Source organism: Emys orbicularis, chromosome 11 (genome assembly GCF_028017835.1).
Source record: "Emys orbicularis isolate rEmyOrb1 chromosome 11, rEmyOrb1.hap1, whole genome shotgun sequence".
Taxonomy (NCBI): domain Eukaryota; kingdom Metazoa; phylum Chordata; order Testudines; family Emydidae; genus Emys; species Emys orbicularis.
This window is the reverse complement of record NC_088693.1, coordinates 72546755-72566995: the sequence shown is the minus strand read 5'-3', so window position 1 is coordinate 72566995 and position 20241 is coordinate 72546755. Positions and strand designations below refer to the sequence as shown.

Genomic DNA, 20241 nt, shown 5'->3' with positions numbered 1-20241 from the left:
TGATCAACGGTGACTCTACTGTCTGGGTGAGGCGCATAGGTTTGAGAAGTGTCCTTCCTGCCCAGAACCAGAGAGGCCCAAGGAAGGACTCAGGCTGAAGAAGCACCTAATGGAAGAGGCTTTGAGGCCCTGCTTTGATCTGGACCAGAGGGACCTCCCTGTTCTTTGGCCTCAGCTGACCAGCAATGCCCCTCCAAGCACGAGCCATGGAGCAGAGCCACTGGCACCAAAGCCCAAGGACTCAGGACAGAGGGCTCCCCATGTGAGTAAGAAACACACTCATGGGCATAAGGGCAGATCCCCGCAGTGGACTGCCCACAAGGAACATGTTTGCTCCCCAAGCCATGCCTGGTCAGGTGAGACGTCGTATACAGATCCCATGGAACTGGCGCCAAAGCCCCCTGCGCTGGAGGATAAGGCAAAGAAGAAAAGGGATCCATCAATCCCAACAGTGAGCACAGTACTGGGTCAGAAAGACAGGCCAATCCCATCCATGAGTGCAGGTCCGGATGTACCATTGGTACTGCCTCGGCAATTCAGAGAGTGGCCAGCTCTGATGGATAAAGCGGGTCCCTCTGGTGCCTTAGTGGGAACTCCGCAGACTCTGGGCGTATGGAGAATTTTCTGACACCAGAGGATGTCTTTCTCCCCCACCCACAGTCTCCACTTCTGTCGGGCCCTGCAGTTCTCAGGGAAGTTCTTAGCCGGGAGGCCAAACTGTTGCTGCTGTCACAGGAGAGACCCCATCCCGATCCATCGGACAGGAGCATCTCAGTACCGACAGCACCACCATTTCTGATGGAACCATCTTCAGACTCGGAGGAGTCAGAGGCAATAGCTCCACCGATATCTCCAGGAAGGCGCAGGAGCCCAGACAGACAGCCACAGCACCCCGATCCTCTTGACTACGACACCCCCCTGCCCAGGGACACCTGGTCATTTCCCTGGGGTATCACCACAACCGATAAATTCCTTCTTCTGGCTGTACTGGGGCCCCTGGGATCCTCATGGCAGATGCCCAGAACTTTCACAAGGGTCCTACCATTCTTCCCCCTCTCGTTAGCCAGTTCCATTGGTGTATGAGGAGGAAGAAGCAGGGCCGGTACTGCCAGTTCTGACCGGAGCATCCTCATAACTGGACGACGTGGTCATCCAGTTGCCACCCTCTCTTCAAGATCTATTCCAAAGGGTGGCTGATGACTTGCAAATCCCACCAGAGGAGGCCTAGAGCCCCCAACACCATCTCCTGGACATCTTACAGCCACAGGGACCATCCCGTCCAATAAACAAGGCCATCCTGGGACCGGCTAGAACAGTTTGGCCTGCTCCAGCATTGAGTACCCCCACCCCGCAGTGAGCCGAGAGACATTGTTTTGTACTGCCCTGTGAGGTAGCAGGGCTCCCTGGCCACTCTTCCCCCTCCTCCCCCCGGTCCCACTGTCTGTTGTTTACCTTCTTTTCTCCCCCAGTTGGCGGCACTTGGGGGAGTTCTCTGAGGCAACCGCACATGGGCAGAGGGTTGGCTCCTCCTTTTCCCTTCCCCTTGCAAAAGAGGAGGATCTGCCTGGAAAGAGGCCCAGTCTCTCAGCCAGCCCCTGGATATTCAGCTCTAAGGGGTTAATCTCCTAGAGTCTATTGCTTCTATTGCTCCTTCACAGGGTTTGCCTTCTACCACTCTTCCTGGGGCATATTGCTTTGCTGTCAATCAGGGCGGCTTCGGGAGTGGTGCGTCTTGTGGCTGTTCCCTCCTTGGCTAGGACCAGCAGTCTTTGGGTGGAGCAGCCTTATTCCTGATCACTGCCCCTTCCTATGGTAAATTCCCCCTTTTAAGCTCCTCCTCCTCCAGTCTGAACAAGTCTTGAAGGTGCATCTTGTTACCATGGAACCGGCCCATAAGAACTCGTTAGTTTCCTTCATATCAGAGTGATGGTATGTCCCTTCACATACCTCACCCCTCAATATGGGAAGGCCATTTGGGGTTGGGTTGTCTCCATCGCCAATCTCCCGTGAAAAGAAATTGGGGTTTGTGTGGTCCTTTACCGCTCAGTGTTGTACTCGGAAACTATAGTGTTGTAGTGCAAGCTACCATCTCATCATAGGAGGGTTCATATCCCCCGTTGTCTGGATCCAGCATAGGGGCGCATAATCAGTGATCAGGGAAAAGGGGCTACACAACAAGTAATACCTGAGGGCGTCTACTGCCCATTGGAAAGTTAATACTTCCTTGTCAATAACTGAGTATGACTTTTCCCTAGGGAATAACTTCCTACTTAGGTATAGGACCAGGTGCTTTTCTCCTTCAAAGTCTTGTGAGAGGATGGCACTGAGACCGACATTCGAGGCATCTGTGTGTAGTATGAATTCCTGAGAAAAATCAGGGCTGAAGAGCACAGGTGCCCGGCATAGTCGTGTTTTCAGTTTCCTGAATGCTTCCACGCATTTCCTATCATAATAGATTTTCTTAGAGTTGTTGTCAGGGCTGGCCTTACCATGAGGCAAACTGAGGTGGCCGCCTCAGGTGCCAGACTGGGGGGGGGTTGCCACTAGGACTCAGAGTGTCTGCTGCTGGTGCATATGTATTCTCTCTGCTCTAGATGCACAAAGATGGTGGAGTGCTATGCTGGAGGAAGGAGGGCACAAGAGACATAACAGGCAGGCAGGAGAAAAGGTGAGAGGGAATAACAGAAAGCAGCAGGAGCTGCAGGGAGAGAGAGGAGGAGGAGCCTCTTATGTACCTCTCTAGCACCCCCAGCAGCCTGGACTGATTAATACCAGCTTCTCAGGGAGCTTCCTGTTTCCTGCTGCTTCCCTGAACCCACTTGAGGAGAACAGGCAGTCAACTGAAGTAGTAGGAGCCAGTTAGGCCCTTAAGACGCTGATATCTTCCCTCACTCAAGCCCTGCTACCAGCCTGCTTATTTGTCCCCTTCAATTGAGTGTTGAGAGCCACTATAGCTGGCACAGAACAGCAGTCATGAGTGAAAGAATACTGTTTTTGTTGCAAACTCTTCCAGTCTAATGTTCCAGCCACATTGGGTACTACAGGAACAAAGGATGATCCAGGACTGTGGACCCACTTGAGCAGTAACCTGAGGGACTTCCTTGTACTGCATGGGCCACAGCAAGTGAAAAACTTCATGTTCCCCAAAGACAATGAAAATAGAAGTTTCCATCCAACACATTACTGGCATGAAATCCCCAATGGTGACAAAGTGGAGAGGCCATGGCTTATGTACTCAAAAACCCAGAATGCTGCATACTGTTTTTCTTGCAAACTCTTCCAGTCTAATGTTCCAGCCACATTGGGTTCTACAGGAACAAAGGACTGGAAAAATCTGCTAGAAATCTGGCATGCCATGAGAAGGCAGCAAATCACCAGAGAGCATTCCATAGGTGGAAAGAGCTTGAGATGAGACTAAGGTTAAAGGCCACCATAGATGATCAGCATCAAGAGAAGATGCATCAGAGTCTCTTTACTGGCTAAGTGTTCTGAAAAGGCCCATTGCCGTTGTGAAAATACTTGCTACCCAAAACCTAGCACTGCGTGGCACTTCAGATCAGCTGTATGCGCCAAACAATGGAAACTTTCGTAAAATTGTGGAGCTGATGGCTGAGTTTGATGCTGTACTCCAGGAGCATCTAAGAAGAGTCCCCACCCAAGAAATGTACACACACCACTACCTTGGAAAAACAATTCAAAATGAGATCATACAGTTACTGGTGGCAAAGGTGGCTCTCCAGGTTGTGGTGGATGCAGCTGATACTGCATCCCGGTCCTTGGCCACAGGTCTGGTCATTCATAGAGACTCTTGGCTCCAGTCATCAGGCTTCCCAGAGAGGTCCAAAATACTATTCAGGACCTCTCTTTTGATGAGGCCAATCTGTTCAGTGAAAAGACAGATAAGTCTCTGCATTCCCTGAAGGACTCGAGTTCCACCCTGAGGTCCCTGTGAATTTGCACTCTAGTCCCCAGGAGAAAACATCCATAACATCTCTTCAGACCACAGCTTCCTTCCTCATACTACCAGCGTCCACCTGAACCTCATCACCAGTGACCCAGATCTCAGAGAACCCTTTTCCAGGCTCCAACCCCTACCACAGGGGTAGTCAATTATTTTTTGTCAAGGTCCAAATTTCTTGGTCAAGGTATAGTCAAGGTCCAGACTCCAGAGAAAATAATAATTTTTAAAAATGATAACAATGATAAGTAAATAAAAAGATTTTGGGGTCTATTCAAAAGCAGTGAGTGGTCCAGATTTGGCCTGTGGTCCACCTATTGAGTACCCCTGTGCTGCCACATCCTCCACATCCTCCACTTACTTCCAACCGCAGGCCAAATTCCACTTTTGACATACAGGTCAAGACCTGCATACCACCACCGATGCCGCCTAAGGTGCCATCCATCATCTTTGGAGACCACCTTTCTTTTTTCACCCACAGTTGGAGCAAGATCACCATGGACAGTTGGATTCTAGAGATTATCTATCATGGATACTCCATAGAGTTCCTTTCCTTCCCTCCTCACAAACCTCCCACCTGCCTCCCCTCCACCCCCCACCTCCGGGAGACCCCTCCAACCAATTGATTCCTCAACAAGAGAGAAACTCCATATTACACAGGGGCGCGATAGAGAGTATCCCACCTCAATACCAGGGAAGAGGATTCTACTCCCTATATTTCCTCATCCCCCAAAAGAGCAGAGGGTGGGAACCCATCCTGGACCTTCGACAGCTGAATATCGTTATCAGGAAGATGAAATTCAGGATGATTACACTGACATCATGGCCTTCAGGAGGGAGTGTGGTTCAGACGCATATTTCCATGTGGACATTGACCCATCGCACAGGAGCATATCAACTGAAGGACACACGAGAAGCCACCAAAGATGAACGCATTGCATTCAAGAAGTTCATTAACAGAATTGTGCAAAATTATAACAAGAAACCAAGAAGGATGTAGGCGTAGTGCTTCATAGAAGGCTTGAGTAGCCAACTTTAATTTGTGTGATGATTTTAAAACATGAGTTAAATCTAATAAAATGGTCATGAAGCATTTTTTAGTTTTTACTATGGTGCCATGTACAGCCCACCTTCACCCTCACAGTCTCACCCCTCATCGGCCCTGACACACACATCCCTGTAAATTCAAACATCCCCCCCCCATGTCAATTCCTGGGGAAACCACTGCTGTATAAGGTGAGTGTGCCATCATGGCCATGAGTTCATTGACCCTTCCGGCTGAAGGGATGTCTACTAAGAATGTCACTTTCATGGACAGGTGGGTCATGGCACATGTTGCCATGGGTTTGAAGGGCAGGCCTGTGAGGGTTGACAGGGTTGACAGGATGAGGCTAATGTTCCATTGGGGTATAGATGTGGTCTATCATGCTGTAATTTCTTCAAAAAACGGCCTGCTCTCTAGGTTGCTGTTCATCCAGGTTTCGCGACAGTCGATTTGTTTTTATTTTGGTGAACAATTTATAGACATGCAAAAGCAGGCAGATTGGGTGATAGTTCTTTAGATTTTCTGGATCGCCTTTCTTATGCAGCAAGATGGTATTGGACTCTTTCCAACTGGATGGTATCTTCTGGATTTCCAGGTAACGGCTGAACCTTTGGACGAGAGCTTTCCAGAGTTCCTGACCTCCCGCCTTAAGCACTTCTGCTGTCAGACCGTCCTTGCCTGGAGCCTTCCCCTCTTTCATTTGCTGGACTGCGTGACGGACTTCGCTGATGAGAACTGGGAGTATGTGTTCATTGGTTTGTTGAAGTGATGGCATTGGGACGTCTATATGGGATGCAAAGAGCTGGGTATAGAAATCACTGCAGATTGCCTCCATCTCTGTTCGATCGGTTACTGATTCTCCATCCTTGTTCTTCAAAGCCGATAATGATGACCTATACAACTCCAGTTCGTTTGCATTTTTTGAGACTTTTACGATCTTCAACAGTCTTTAGGAGCTTTTCGGTTTGAAATTTCTTGAAGTCTTCCTTCAGCTTCATTCGTATGAGCTTGCAGAGAAGGGAGTACTCAAGCCTGTCACTGCCATTTCTTTTCATTTTCCTCCTCTTCTCCAATAAGGTCTTTGTATTCTCCAAGATTCTTCCACTAGCTCTTTTTGGTCTTTCATGCTCAGCTGATTTCACGCACTGTTCCAGTCTCTTGCTGAAGTTCTCATAATCGTTGTCGCAGTCATCCAGGAGGCTCCAGTCTTCCCTGGAAATGTTTCCCTTCAGGAATACATGGCCTCTGCAGTGTGTATAGGAGAGATTAGGGTTACACTTTTCTCTGAGCAAAGCTTGTACTCCACCATGTCTTCCAGAGAAGTTTGCAGCTCCATCAAATGCACAAGCAGCCATTTGTTTGGGGTCCAATTGACAAGCATTTAACTCTTCTAAGATGTGGGTTGTCACAGATGCAGCCAATGTGTCTTCTATAACTTGAACATCTAGAAATGCATCTACTGGCCTACCCCTGACATCAAGATAACGTACACAATGACTTAATACTTGATGCCCATTTGCATCGGTGCATTCATCAGCCATGTATGCAAATTTTTTGAATGTGGTGAGAGAGTTCTTCACTTTTTCAACTGTTGAATCTTTCACTGTTGCACCACATGCTTCTAGCCAGTCAGTGGAGTTTCTTGCAGAAAGATAGTGAGCATTTGCTGGTCTTGTTCGGAACCAGTGTTCAACTTCAGGATGAACAAGTGACAACGCACTTAACATTGGCCTCCAGTTTGTACTGTGTCGTATCTCTTGCTTAAATAGAAAGTAGGATGCCACAGCCATGTTTGTTCGCATTAACTGTGCTGTGTCTCCAGCATTCTCAACAGCCTCATTAAGTACTTCTAAAATTGGCTTTGAAAGTGGGCTTATAAGGCTTTCTGCATGTTGATGCACTCCAGAGGCCGGGTGTTTTGCTGCCTTTTCACGTAGTTTGTCAGCATTGGCTTTGCTGATCGGTTTGACAAACCAAGCTCCTCCACTTTTACCAGTTATAGCATTGGGAATCTTTCCTTCTTCGTAAGCTTTTTTGCAAGAGGTGCACCAGTAGCCATCTTTTGTAACTTCAATAAATGGGAACACTTTGACCGACAAACATTGGAAACTGTCTTTAGGTTTTGGAGACACTGTTTCTTCAGTAGGTAGCTGTATTTGTGCTTCGGGCTGGTCGTATGTAGATATACCACTTGAACCTTCAAATGACATGTTGATATATTCTTGGTTCTTGATGTGTTCTTCACCTTGGTTAGTTTTTGAGGCCTTTGAATGGAAAAATTGTTGTATTGTTTTTTGTCTTTTCATTTTCACTTTGACCTGCAACATATAAAAGAGATTTTAAAGAATCCTTATTGCGGCTGCAGGAACAAACCATCCCGATGTGTAGAAAGAATAGTAAATATGGCAGGCGACCAGCTTGGCTAAACAGTGAAATCCTTGCTGATCTTAAATGCAAAAAAGAAGCTTACAAGAAGTGGAAGATTGGACAAATGACCAGGGAGGAGTATAAAAATATTGCTCAGGCATGCAGGAGTGAAATCAGGAAGGCCAAATCACACTTGGAGTTGCAGCTAGCAAGAGATGTTAAGAGTAACAAGAAGGGTTTCTTCAGGTATGTTAGCAACAAGAAGAAAGTCAAGGAAAGTGTGGGCCCCTTACTGAATGAGGGAGGCAACCTAGTGACCGAGGATGTGGAAAAAGCTAATGTACTCAATGATTTTTTTGCCTCTGTCTTCACAAATAAGGTCAGCTCCCAGACTGCTGCACTGGGCAGCACAATATGGGGAGAAGGTGACCAGCCCTCTGTGGAGAAAGAAGTGGTTCGGGACTATTTAGAAAAACTGGACGTGCACAAGTCCATGGGGCCGGATGCGCTGCATCCGAGGGTTCTAAAGGAGTTGGCGGATGAGATTGCAGAGCCATTAGCCATTATTTTTGAAAACTCATGGCGCTCGGGGGAGGTCCCGGATGACTGGAAAAAGGCTACTGTAGTGCCCATCTTTAAAAAAGGGAAGAAGGAGGATCTGGGGAACTACAGGCCAGTCAGCCTCACCTCAGTCCCTGGAAAAATCATGGAGCAGGTCCTCAAGGAATCAATTATGAAACACTTAAAGGAGAGGAAAGTGATCAGGAACAGTCAGCATGGATTCACCAAGGGGAAGTCGTGCCTGACTAACCTAATTGCCTTCTATGATGAGATAACTGGCTCTGTGGATGAGGGGAAAGCAGTGGATGTGTTATTCCTTGACTTTAGCAAAGCTTTTGATACGGTCTCCAACAGTATTCTTGCTGCCAAGTTAAAGAAGTATGGGCTGGATGAATGGACTGTAAGGTGGATAGAAAGCTGGCTAGATCGTCGGGCTCAACGGGTAGTGATCAATGGCTCCATGTCTAGTTGGCAGCCAGTTTCAAGTGGAGTGCCCCAAGGGTCGGTCCTGGGGCCGGTTTTGTTTAATATCTTTATTAATGATCTGGAGGATGGTGTGGACTGCACTCTCAGCAAGTTTGCCGATGACACTAAACTAGGAGGCGTGGTAGATACACTAGAGAGTAGGGATCGGATACAGAGGGACGTAGACAAATTAGAGGATTGGGCCAAAAGAAACCTGATGAGGTTCAACAAGGACAAGTGCAGAGTCCTGCACTTAGGACGGAAGAATCCCATGCACAGCTACAGACTAGGGACCGAGTGGCTAGGTAGCAGTTCTGCAGAAAAGGACCTAGGGGTCACAGTGGACGAGAAGCTGGATATGAGTCAACAGTGTGCTCTTGTTGCCAAGAAGGCTAATGGCATTTTGGGCTGTATAAGTAGGGGCATTGCCAGCAGATCGAGGGATGTGATCGTTCCCCTTTATTCGACATTGGTGAGGCCTCATCTGGAGTACTGTGTCCAGTTTTGGGCCCCACACTACAAGAAGGATGTGGAAAAATTGGAAAGAGTCCAGCGGAGGGCAACAAAAATGATTAGGGGTCTGGAGCGCATGACTTATGAGGAGAGGCTGAGGGAACTGGGATTGTTTAGTCTCCAGAAGAGAAGAATGAGGGGGGGGATTTGATAGCAGCCTTCAACTACCTGAAGGGGGGTTCCAAAGAGGATGGAGCTAGACTGTTCTCAATGGTGGCAGATGACAGAACAAGGAGCAATGGTCTCAAGTTGCAGTGGGGGAGGTCTAGGTTGGATATTAGGAAACACTATTTCACTAGGAGGGTGGTGAAGCACTGGAATGCGTTACCTAGGGAGGTGGTGGAGTCTCCTTCCTTGGAGGTTTTTAAGGCCCGGCTTGACAAAGCCCTGGCTGGGATGATTTAGTTGGGAATTGGTCCTGCTTTGAGCAGGGGGTTGGACTAGATGACCTCCTGAGGTCCCTTCCAACCCTGATATTCTATGATTCTATGATTCTATGATATGAATAAAGTAAATGTTTTGTTAGGATAATGCAAATTTAACATAAGGATTATGCAAGTTACAACAAAACACATAACAAGTCTAGATTTCTAAAAATATATAAATTTAAAAAAAAATGTATTTAATTTAAATTGACTTTTGAAAAGTAAGCCATCATGGGATAAGAGGGAAGTCCTCTCATGGATCAGTAACTGGTTAAAAGATGGGAAACAAAGGGTAGGAATAAATTATCCGTTTTCAGAATGGAGAGAGATAAATAGTGGTATCCCTGAGGGCTCGATACTGGGACCATTACTGTTCAACATATTCATAAATGATCTGGAAAAATGGGTAAACAGTGAGGTGGCAAAATTTGCAGATGATACAAAACTACTCAAGATAGTTAAGTCCCAGGCAGACTGCGAAGAATTACAAAGGGATCTCACAAAACTGGGTGACTGGGCAACAAAATGGCAGATGAAATTCAATGTTGATAAATGCAAAGTAATGCACATTGGAAAGCAATCTCAACTATACATACAGAATGATGGAGTCTGAATTAGCTGTTAACACTCAAGAAAGAGATCTTGGAGTCATTGTGGATAGTTCTCTGAAAACATCCACTCAATGTGCAGCGGCAGTCAAAAAAGCAAACAGAATGTTGGGAATCATTAAGAAAGGAATAGAAAATAAGCCAGAAAATATCATATTGCCTCTATATAAATCCATAATACATGCACACCTTGAATTCTGTGTGCAGATCTGGTCACCCCATCCCAAAAAAGATATATTGGAGTTGGAAAAGGTACAGAGATGGGCAACTAAAATGATTAGGGGTATGAAACAGGAGGAGAGATTAAAATGACTGGGAATTTTCAGCTTAGAAAAGAGACGACTAAGGGGGGATATGATAGAGGTCTATAAAATCTTGACTGGTGTGAAGAAAGAGAATAAGGAAATGTTATTTAATCCTTCACATAACCCAAGAACTAGCAGTCACCCAATGAAATTAATAGGCAGCAGGTTTTAAAAAAACAAAAGGAAGTACTTCTTCACACAACATACAGTCAATATAAACTATTAGCCAGGAAGGGGAGGGATGCAACACCATGCTCTGAGTGTCCCTAGCCTGTTTGCCAGAAGTTGGGAATGGGCAACAGGGGATGGATCACTTGATGATTCCCTGTTATGTTCATTCCCTCCGAAGCACCTGGCCTTGATCACTGTCGGAAGACAGGATACTGGGCTATATGGACCATTGGTCTGACCCAGTATGATCATTCTGATGTAAAAATTAATTATAATAATAAAAATGTTTAGTACAGAAACTGCCCAACATAATGACCTCTCAAGATAGCAACAATGTGAGATAACAACCTTGGCAAATAATGCATTTTAAAAATCTTGGCCTACTAGGAAACATATTTATATAAGTTTCCATTCCCAGTCACAAATCTAGTATTCTGGAGCAAAGTCACTAAAATATGGTCCAACAAACAGATGTTTATTTAACGTGTCCCTCACTTTTCCCTCCACCGCACCCCACTGTTGTCCTTGGTCAGTGGAGACTCAGAGTTCAGAGGTGCTTTCACGTGCCTCCAGCTGCTCACTGTTCGCTCTGGCCACTGCTGTTTGTTGTGCCACCGTTCACTCCACCACTCTGTTGCCAATGGCCCTGCACATTCACCTTCTGCTGCCACTGTGACCTCTGCGAGTTGGTCTCTTGAGGTTCCACCCAGCTCTCAGTGGACTATCTATGGAGCCTAATCAGCTCAGTCTTTAAACAGTGGAGAGGGACAGGTCCCCACCCTCTCTCTTGATGCCCTCAATCAGCACAGGCTAAGTACAGTTCTACTGCCTTTTACTCACACAATTATTAGGTTGGCCAACATCACCAAAATGAATGCACTGACATTGTCATAAAAAACAACAGCTGTATAAGGAAGCTAGACTATGTTCATACTTTTCAAATCTATTATACTTTTTCAGATACACATATTTTATCATACACTGTATATGCTTTTAAAGTGTGTATTAATGTTTCAGTTTCAATTCAAATTTCCAAACAGTCACTAAATTGGCATGTAACTAGTTCACAAACCTGGGGGGGGGGGGGTTGGGGAAATTCAGGGAGGGAGTAGGGAAATCACTGTTACACAGTATTCCATAAAGAGGGAGTCTCCCTCCAGCTACACCCCAAATTCCTCCCCAGAATTGTTTCCGAATTCCATATCAACCAATCAATTCACTTACCTGTATTTTTTCCAAAACCTCATGCTTCTCCTGGGGACAGGAAACTGCACTCCCTCAACGTCAGATGCGACCCAGTCTTCTACCTGCAGAGAATCAAACCCATTAGAAAATCTCTGAGGCTCTTTGTCACCATAGTGAAAAGGTCAAGGGGCCAAGCTATAGCCTCACAGAGAATTTCTAAGTGGGTCTCAGGATGAGTATTGACTACTATAAGATAGCAAACCTTCCCCTCCTGAGGGTGTTACAGCTCACTCCATGCAAACACAAGCAATCTCCATGGCATCCTTATCAGATATCCCATTGCAGGACATTTGCAAAGCCACAATTCGGTGATCGGTCCACATGTTTATGGCTCACTACGCCCCGACTCAAGTGGTACTCTGGATGCCGCAGTAGGAATGGCTGTGTTACAAACAGCTCTGCTAGCAGCTTGTTCGCACCCACCTCCGCACTGATTGCTGCTTGCACGACACCCACCTGTAGAATACACGTAGGGACCCGCCCTTGAAAAAGAAGACGAAGAAGAGGTTACTTACTGTAACTTGAAGTTCTTCAAGATGTGTAGTCCCTATCTGTATTCCACTACCCACCTTCCTTCCCCTCTGCTGCAGACTCACTTGCATTGTGGTAAGAGGAGGAACTGGAGAGGCATCGACCTTATGCCCTTGGTTGGGAGCACAAGCGAAGGTACTGCACATGTGCAGGTCAACGGACACTACTTAGAAAAAATTCCAGACCCAGGCACATGACACAAATGCATGCCCACATGTGGAATCCAGATAGGGACCGCACATCTCGAAGAACCTCCCCTTACAATAAGTAACCTCCTCCTATACAAGTATAACTTCCCATAGAGTGCCTCTGAGTATGAGCTAAGCCAGGTAGCTATACTGGCATAACTATAGTGGTATAATTATACTGGTAGAGTTATACTGGTAAATTTCCACATGTAGACAAGCTCTGAATTCTGACTTGCAGCAGCCCATGTTAGTTTAGTCCTAACCTTGTCCTATCCAGAAATTGCCCATTTTGTTAAGCTGTGCTGTGTTTCTGTGATGTAGACAGACATCCACTAGGAATCTGACCGAACCTTCTGAAATCACTCATTTGTGATCCAGGTTTGATTTGACCGCAGCCCTCCAGATATGAAAAGCTAATGGACAAACATGTCACACCACCAAGACTCAAACGTCTCAAAGTCACTGAGAAAATTCATAGGAACATAGGAATAGCCAGACTGGATCACCCCCGAAGTGCATGTAGCCCAGTATCTTGGCCAGCACCAGATCTTCTGAGCTTCTAATAGGCAGTTGTGTGTGGTAATCTGTCCCATGAAGGTCTCATTCTCATCCCTAGTAGTTATAGGTTGGTTTAAACCCTGAAACCTGAGGTTTTATAGCCCAGTGCTGATCCCAGGCAATGAACCCAGGGCCAGTAAGGATTTCCTTTAACATTATACACTTTGTATAGCTACGCACTGGCCTTACTTGGCAGTCTCACTGTAAAGGTTTTGCCTGCATGGTTTGTGAGTTGGACCGTGAAATGGTTCTGCAGATCTCTGTTGGTAATTTTTTTCTAGATGTAATAGACAGGAGCAGGCTGAGGGCTATTTCTTGCTGCATTTTGCTGAGCTTATCTTGCTACCTTCTTCTGTTTGCCCTAGTTATGAAAACCGGAGAGAGCGGAAACACCGTTTTCAGGCTGCTGACGAAGAAAGCAGGCTGGCTCTGGGTCCAAGCAAATGCGAGACTGGTGTATAAAGGAGGCCAACCGGACTGCATCATTTCCAGGCAGCGGGCCCTGTCGTAAGTGTCCCTGCAGATGGCAAGGGTGAAATCCTGGCCCCATTGAAGTCAATGACAAAACTCTTACTGAGTTCACTCAAGTCAGGATTTCACCCCACAGCACCTATTTCCTCAGGGCATGGACAAAATCACCTGCCATGCTGCAATGCAGCTGTGTTGAAATTGTACCTGGTCCCAAGCCTCAAAGATGGCATCCAAGTTTCCCCAAAGTTTAGGGGTGTTCAGATCTGGGGCAGGTCTCTAGATCAGAGGCTGATAAACTGTCCAGTGTTCTGCAGGTCAGACTAGCTGATCATAATGGTCCCTTCTGGTCTTAACATCTATAAAACCAAAACCTATGAAAAACAGCCTTTCAGCAGAGCTACGTAAGTCACGCTGACTCTCGGCACAATCTCTGGCTCCATTTATCCGAGTTGGGAGCATTTCCCATTTCAGAGCAAGCCAGAAAACAAAGCAACTTGTCCAACCCCATCCCCCCAAAACAAACAACCGCCCCACAATTGTAGGGTTTTAAATAGATAAAACACCCAAACCGATGCCAACTTGTTGGCTCTCGTCTCGCTCTCTAGCAGCTGTTTTTTGCCCAGCCCTATGTATTTCATTGTCCTGTCACCCTCTTCTTAATGTCCCATTCATATGCCTGCAGGAATGAAGAAGGAGAGGAGCATTTGTGCAAGCGGAGCCTGCAGCTACCTTTTCACTTTGCCACGGGTGAAGCAGTCCTGTATGAAAACAATCCGCCAGGGTTCCTGGACTACTTGCACACCAAGAAGGTTTCAAAGGCAAAGAGAGAGACCCCCCTGGAGCAGGGCTCAATAGATCCCAACTCGCTCCTAGGAGCCATGATGAACCAAGACGAATCCATATACATCTCCCACGCCGATAACGTGCCACAGTTCTCCCTGGCGGATATTGTCGACGTACCGGAAGAGCCATGGATCGATGATGGAAATAAGAGAGCTGTCAAAGAGAATGACTCACTCCTAGTCGTCATTGAAACACTCTTTGAAAAGAGCAATGTGGATGGTGACATCTCTAAGACTCTGCAGAGCCTGGAAATGGATGACCTGGAATTAAAGCAATGGGAGGAGATCTTGTGCAACATGGACACCAAGGAGCCAGTGGCCCAGGGTTTCCAGGAGAGGCTGAATGACAAGGTGACCTCCTGTGTGGAGGAGATATTGTTTAAAAAAGATAATGGAAAGAATCTGGGGTTCCCACAGTATGATGTGACGGCTTCATCTCAGGCCCTTATTCAACAAATTCCTCTGGAACAAATTCCACAAAGCACTCAGCTAAACAGACTTCAAAACCAGCTTGTCAATAATAGGAAATGCAATCAGCAAAGCAATCCTCTGGTGAATTGTCACCATTTCTGGGGGGCTAATTCAGCAGCCGCTACACCATCTGGATTCCAAAATCCAATGTATACTTCACAGCAAAATTCACTAGACCATGATCCTCAGGGTCCTTTAGTCACCAATATGTCCCAGGATATCACTTCTAAACCAGAAAAGCAAGCACGTTTTGATCAAGCAAATTTGCTAAGTGGGAATATACTAAATTCCTTGGGTTTCAATAACCAGCGAACTACGGGAATTAATCTAACAAATCCTGCACAGGTATTTCAGCCAAAGGCTCCTGCTCCAGTTTCCTGGGGGAATGTTATTCCTAAAAATCAGATACATCGGAGCTCAACTCTGCTTGACTCAAATCATCCAGCTCCATTAAAAATGAATTCACAAGAGAGTCAGTGGCCAGACCCATTGGTTTCAATGAATCCAGTCATCACTTTCAATCAGAATAATTCTCCAAGAGGTCACTCGTTAGATGTTTGGAAATCTGCCACTCCAAATCAGCTGGGAATCAAACCAATGGAGATAGAGTCACCAACTCTACTGGCAAATAACCAACAGAATCTTTTTGGATCACAAGTAACAAATCCATGGATTTCCTCATCACAGCCTGCTCATAACAATGATCAGGGCATGCAAGAATTCAGCATAATGCAGGTGTCTCCAGTGCAAGCTCTACAGAATGAAATATCTGGTTCTCTTGAGCAAAAATCTAGTCCATTAGAAGCTGGCCACCTGTCTGGAAGCCATTCCTTTCCCCAACATACCTCTTCACATGGACCTCACTTAGTGCCACATTTTTACAATAAAAAGCAACAGCAGATGCTTCAGAACAAACAGTTGTCAACACAGCAACAGCAGCTGATGCAAGCAAGGATGTATCCTCAAGCTCATTGCAGGCCAACTCAAATTCAACACAATGGACTTCCACTGGCCAGCTCCTTGGAGCCAAGTAGCTGGTGTCACGTTCGCTCCCGGGTGGGAAACCAGCAAATGGACAATATTCTTGAAAGCTCATTGAAGTCCTCATCATGTAGTACGTTATCTAGTGATGTCATGTTAGCTTCATGGGAATATGAAAACAGTGGCTTATCCTTTGAAAATGATGTTGCGTTTCCTAAAGCCACTCATGTGACATCCCTTCCCCAGCAACAAAATACCATGCCCTGTCATGGTGAGAGCAATCCAAAAATGTGTAACTTCCAAAGGCCTAAGGAACCCATTCTGGGATCCTCAGTGACTCCTCCCATGGAAGCTGGGTTGAGGGGACCTTTCTACCAGTTGGAACCAAATTTTCCTCCCATGTCATTAACAGATAGGCAGATGAAGAGTCAGCAGCAGCTCTTCACTTACAATATTCAGCTCAAGGTGAGGGAGGGGGGCATATGTTAAGGTGTGAAAACTGACAGACACAAGAACAACCGAGCTGTGCATGTGAAGTGACAAGCTGAGACATATGAACATTATATAAGGTTTGGTTTTGTAATTATTGTAGTTATACAGACACAATGCAGATGGATTTTGAATACTTGCAACTGAGAGCTAAAAGCTTTCAACCCATTGAGGAAGGAAGATGTCTGGGATATCAGTATTTCTTGAAGGCCATTGTTCTATAAAAATGGCTTTAAAAATGTAAACAAGTCCATTTTTTATCTTAACAATGCCATTTCAGCATATTCTTCTTCACAACCCCTTACACAGTCTGTGTTCAAAGCACTATTTGAAAAGTCTATTATAATAACGATCCTTGAACCAATAGTACAAGCTATTTCTGGCCTACAAGCCAAATTTTGAGAAGTGGCTAGTGATTTTAGATGCCTACTTTTTGTGGGCACCTAACCTGAGACCCCTTAAAGGGGCATCTTTCACAAGATGGGTGCTCAGTACTTCCTAAAAATCACAGCCATTTCTGGTGTCCCAAATTGAACACCTGAAATAGAGGTGGTTGGGATTTTTTCAATAATACCACCCCCATTCCCCGCCCCCACCCTCATCAGAAAATGCTGATTCATCAAAACTGAAACTTGTCATGGAAATGACACATCAGTTTTGATGGGAAGGTTTCTCAGGCCCAGGATTAAATTTCTGGTCAAAGTGAAGAACCCACCTGTGATGTGGGAATTCCAGGTTCAAGTCTTAGATCAGGGACTTGAACCTGGATCACCTACATCCCCATTGAGTGCCTTCACCACAAGGCTGAGTCTATCTTTCTGCAGGCCCAGGAATATTTAATGATTTATACAAAATAGGACCGCTCCAACAGGAGCAATTAAGAGAAACCCACTAGAAAACAGCCTAGTTGTTAGAGCATTCACCTGGATTGTGGCAGACACGGCTTCAAGTCCAGAGGACAACTGTATTCTAATATGTATTTCCAATCGAAGAAGATAAATATATTTTCTCAGATCTGCAGCCAGCTGTTACCAGTCTGCATATCCGGCTTCAGGGTTATCTTCTACAGACAAAGAATGTAGGCCATGCTTACAGGATGGGGGACCCTATCCTGGGAAGCAGTGACTCTGAAAAAGATTTAGGGCTGTGATAGATAAACAGCTAAACATGAGCTCTCAGTGTGATGTTGTAGCCAATGGAGCTAATGTGATCCTGGGGTGAACAAAAGGGGAAATCTTGAGTAGGAGTAGAGAGGTTATTTTACCTCTATATTTGGAACTAGTGTAACTGCTGCTGAATACTGTTTCCAGTTCTGGCACTCACAATTCAAGAAAGATGTTGGTAAATTAGAGAGGCTGTAGAGAAGAGCCATGAGAATGATTTTAAAGGATTAGAAACTATACCTTATAGTGATAGACTCAAGGAGCTCAATCTATTTAGCAGAACGAAGAGAAGGTTAAGGGGTGACTTGATCACAGTCTATAAGTACCTACATGAGGAACAAATATTTGATGATGTGCTCTTCAGTCTAGCAGAGAAAGGTCTAACACAATCCAATGTCTGGAAGTTGAAGCTAAGACAAATTCAGACTGGAAATAAGGTGTAAATTGTTAATGGTGAGAGTAATTAACCACTGGAACAATTGGTTAATTCCAAATGGTTGGATCCTCCATCGCTGACCATTTTTAAATTGAGATTGGATGTTTTTCTAAAAGTTCTGCTCTAGGAATTATTTTGGGGAAAGTCTCTGGCCTGTGCTATACAGGAGGTCAGACTAGATGATCACAATGATCCTTCTGGCCTTGGAATATATTAATCCTCCCCTTCCATCGCTCTGCTGAGATGCTGACACTGCTCCTCCTTTTTTCCTTGCCTGATTGCGATTCTAACTCATCTCTTCTTTTTCTGCTCAGCAGTGTCACCAAAACGAAGAGAATGCCTCCATGGAATTTACTCCTACAATTGCTAAAGACAGTGTGTGTTTCCCCAAGTACTGAGAGGGAATGTAGCAATAGAGAAGGAAAAGACCCTGCTCCCAGCTGTGGACTGATTTCATGGCCTTGGATCGGCAAGCCTTTTTTTCCCCTACTGATGTGTGAATATTTCGATATTATTATAATTGTTGCTGCTGGTGGCTTTTTCTAAGTGAACACACACACATTCCTGAGACACTCTACTGTGGATTCCACAGAGACGAACTTGAACACTCATGCATTTTCTACTGAAGAAACTATGCCCCTCTCAACCAGTTGTCTTCTGCTCGATCTTCTGAGCAGAGCCAAGGAGAATTAAGCACCAATAACTGGATTAGGCACTAAAGTAACTGAGCCACCATAAGCTTTAAAAAACTGGGAACAAGTATTTGGAGTTTCCAATGAGTTTTCCAGGTCAGGTAATTAACAAGACAAAGGACACAGATGTAAGAAAAATGTCTGAGATGTTGCAATAGAAATTCCATAAGGCTGCTGTCCGATCTCCTGCTTGAACACTAAGGCCCAGAGTTCTAATTCAAGGGGGCGAAGATATGGTTGCAGTCTTTGCAAGCATTATTTGTGCATGTGCTCTTGTCCATTGGGAAGTTGTGCGTGATATGATCTGGATATGGAATGGGGGCACTTCTAAATCCAAACAGCATCTACCTCTCGAGTGACTGTATATGACCAAATGACTGAAATCAACCCAAGGGTATCAGTGCTAACAAAGATGCCTATATGCCTTGTACTGACTTATTTTACTTTTCAGGGGTTCTCAAACTTCATTGCACCATGACCCTCTTCTGACAACAAAAATTACTATAGATCCCCAGGAATGGGGACCAAAGCCTGAGGCCACCCGAGCCCCACTGCCCTGGGTGTGGGGGCCAAAGCCCAAGCCCCAATGCTCCAGGTGGTGGTGGTGGTGGGGGGGTCAAAGCTGAAGCCCAAGAGCTTCAGCCCCAGGCGGGGCCTGTAACCTGAGCCTTGCCGGCCAGAGCTGAAGCCCTTGGGCTTTGGCTTCGGCCCGGGGCAGTGGGACTCAGGCTTCAGCCCCAGGCCCCAGCAAATCTAAGCCAGCCCTGGCGACCCCATTAAAATGGGGTCGCGACCCACAGTTTGAGAACCACTGCTTTACATGTATTGGCCACACAGTTGTTTTCTCCACATAAATATAGCCAAGGCTTATGGTAACTTTTCTATGTACTGTGCTGACTTGTTTATCAAAAGCCATGAGAGTCAATAGATAGGGTATGCTGCATATTGTGTTACATTATATTTTATGCAATGGCAATGACTTTGGTCAAGTTGCACAAGATGTAGTTCAGCCCAGAATTTGGCTCAGCTCATATATAAGGACACTGGGCCAGATTCTCCTTGTTTCCCCCACGCAAGCCCATTGAAAAGTAAATAGGAGAAGGATTTGGCCCAATGTGGTATTTGCTGGTGTGCGATGTTCTATACAGTGGCTGGCTGATGCCAAATCTCTGAACCTGATTGGAATATAGTTGACTTAGAGCCATTGCTCCATGTGGCTGCTTCAACGCCCTATCTAGTCATTGGGTATAAATATATAATGTGTAATGCTTTGATGTGGCATTATCAATGTAGGAATGTGCCATTGCCTGGCAACAGTCTTGTTTGTATACTAATGTGCGTTTTATTTGTCTCTCCCTATCTGCCTTCAGGATACTTGAGCATATCACCTTAGCCTCTATTTGGGCATGCAGAGAAAATACCATATTGAATACTGTATGCATTTGTAACGTATCCCTCTGGGATTCCAATTGAACTCAACCAGGTGACTCATACAGAGCAATCTACAATCAGGGATTGAGTGCGTGTCTTTTTGATCACTCAGCTCAGGAAGATTTTACCCAATCCAAACTTATTTTCAATGACCCGCCAAGGGAGTTTTTTGTTTATTCCCCCCTTGCCCTTTTCTAGTTATGAAATATTGGATCTTAAAGCCAGGTGTCTCCTAGTTCAACAGTTTATCTATATTTTTGTCATGTCATTGATTATCCATTATATCAAATTTCTGGACTTTCACAAAACTTAATACATTAGTGCC

The 20241-nt window shown here is 45.5% G+C and overlaps 1 protein-coding gene across 1 annotated transcript in view; it reads left to right on the top strand.

Annotated features, from left to right (window-relative positions):
* Positions 1-18191, top strand: part of LOC135885296 (aryl hydrocarbon receptor-like) — a 143430-nt gene extending 125239 nt beyond the window's left edge. The window contains exons 9-11 of the mRNA XM_065412950.1: positions 13306-13447; positions 14094-16170; positions 18108-18191. Coding sequence (XP_065269022.1) covers positions 13306-13447; positions 14094-16170; positions 18108-18191 — 2303 coding nt within the window. The remainder of the gene's footprint in view (positions 1-13305; positions 13448-14093; positions 16171-18107) is intronic.
* Positions 18192-20241: the final 2050 nt, after the last annotated feature.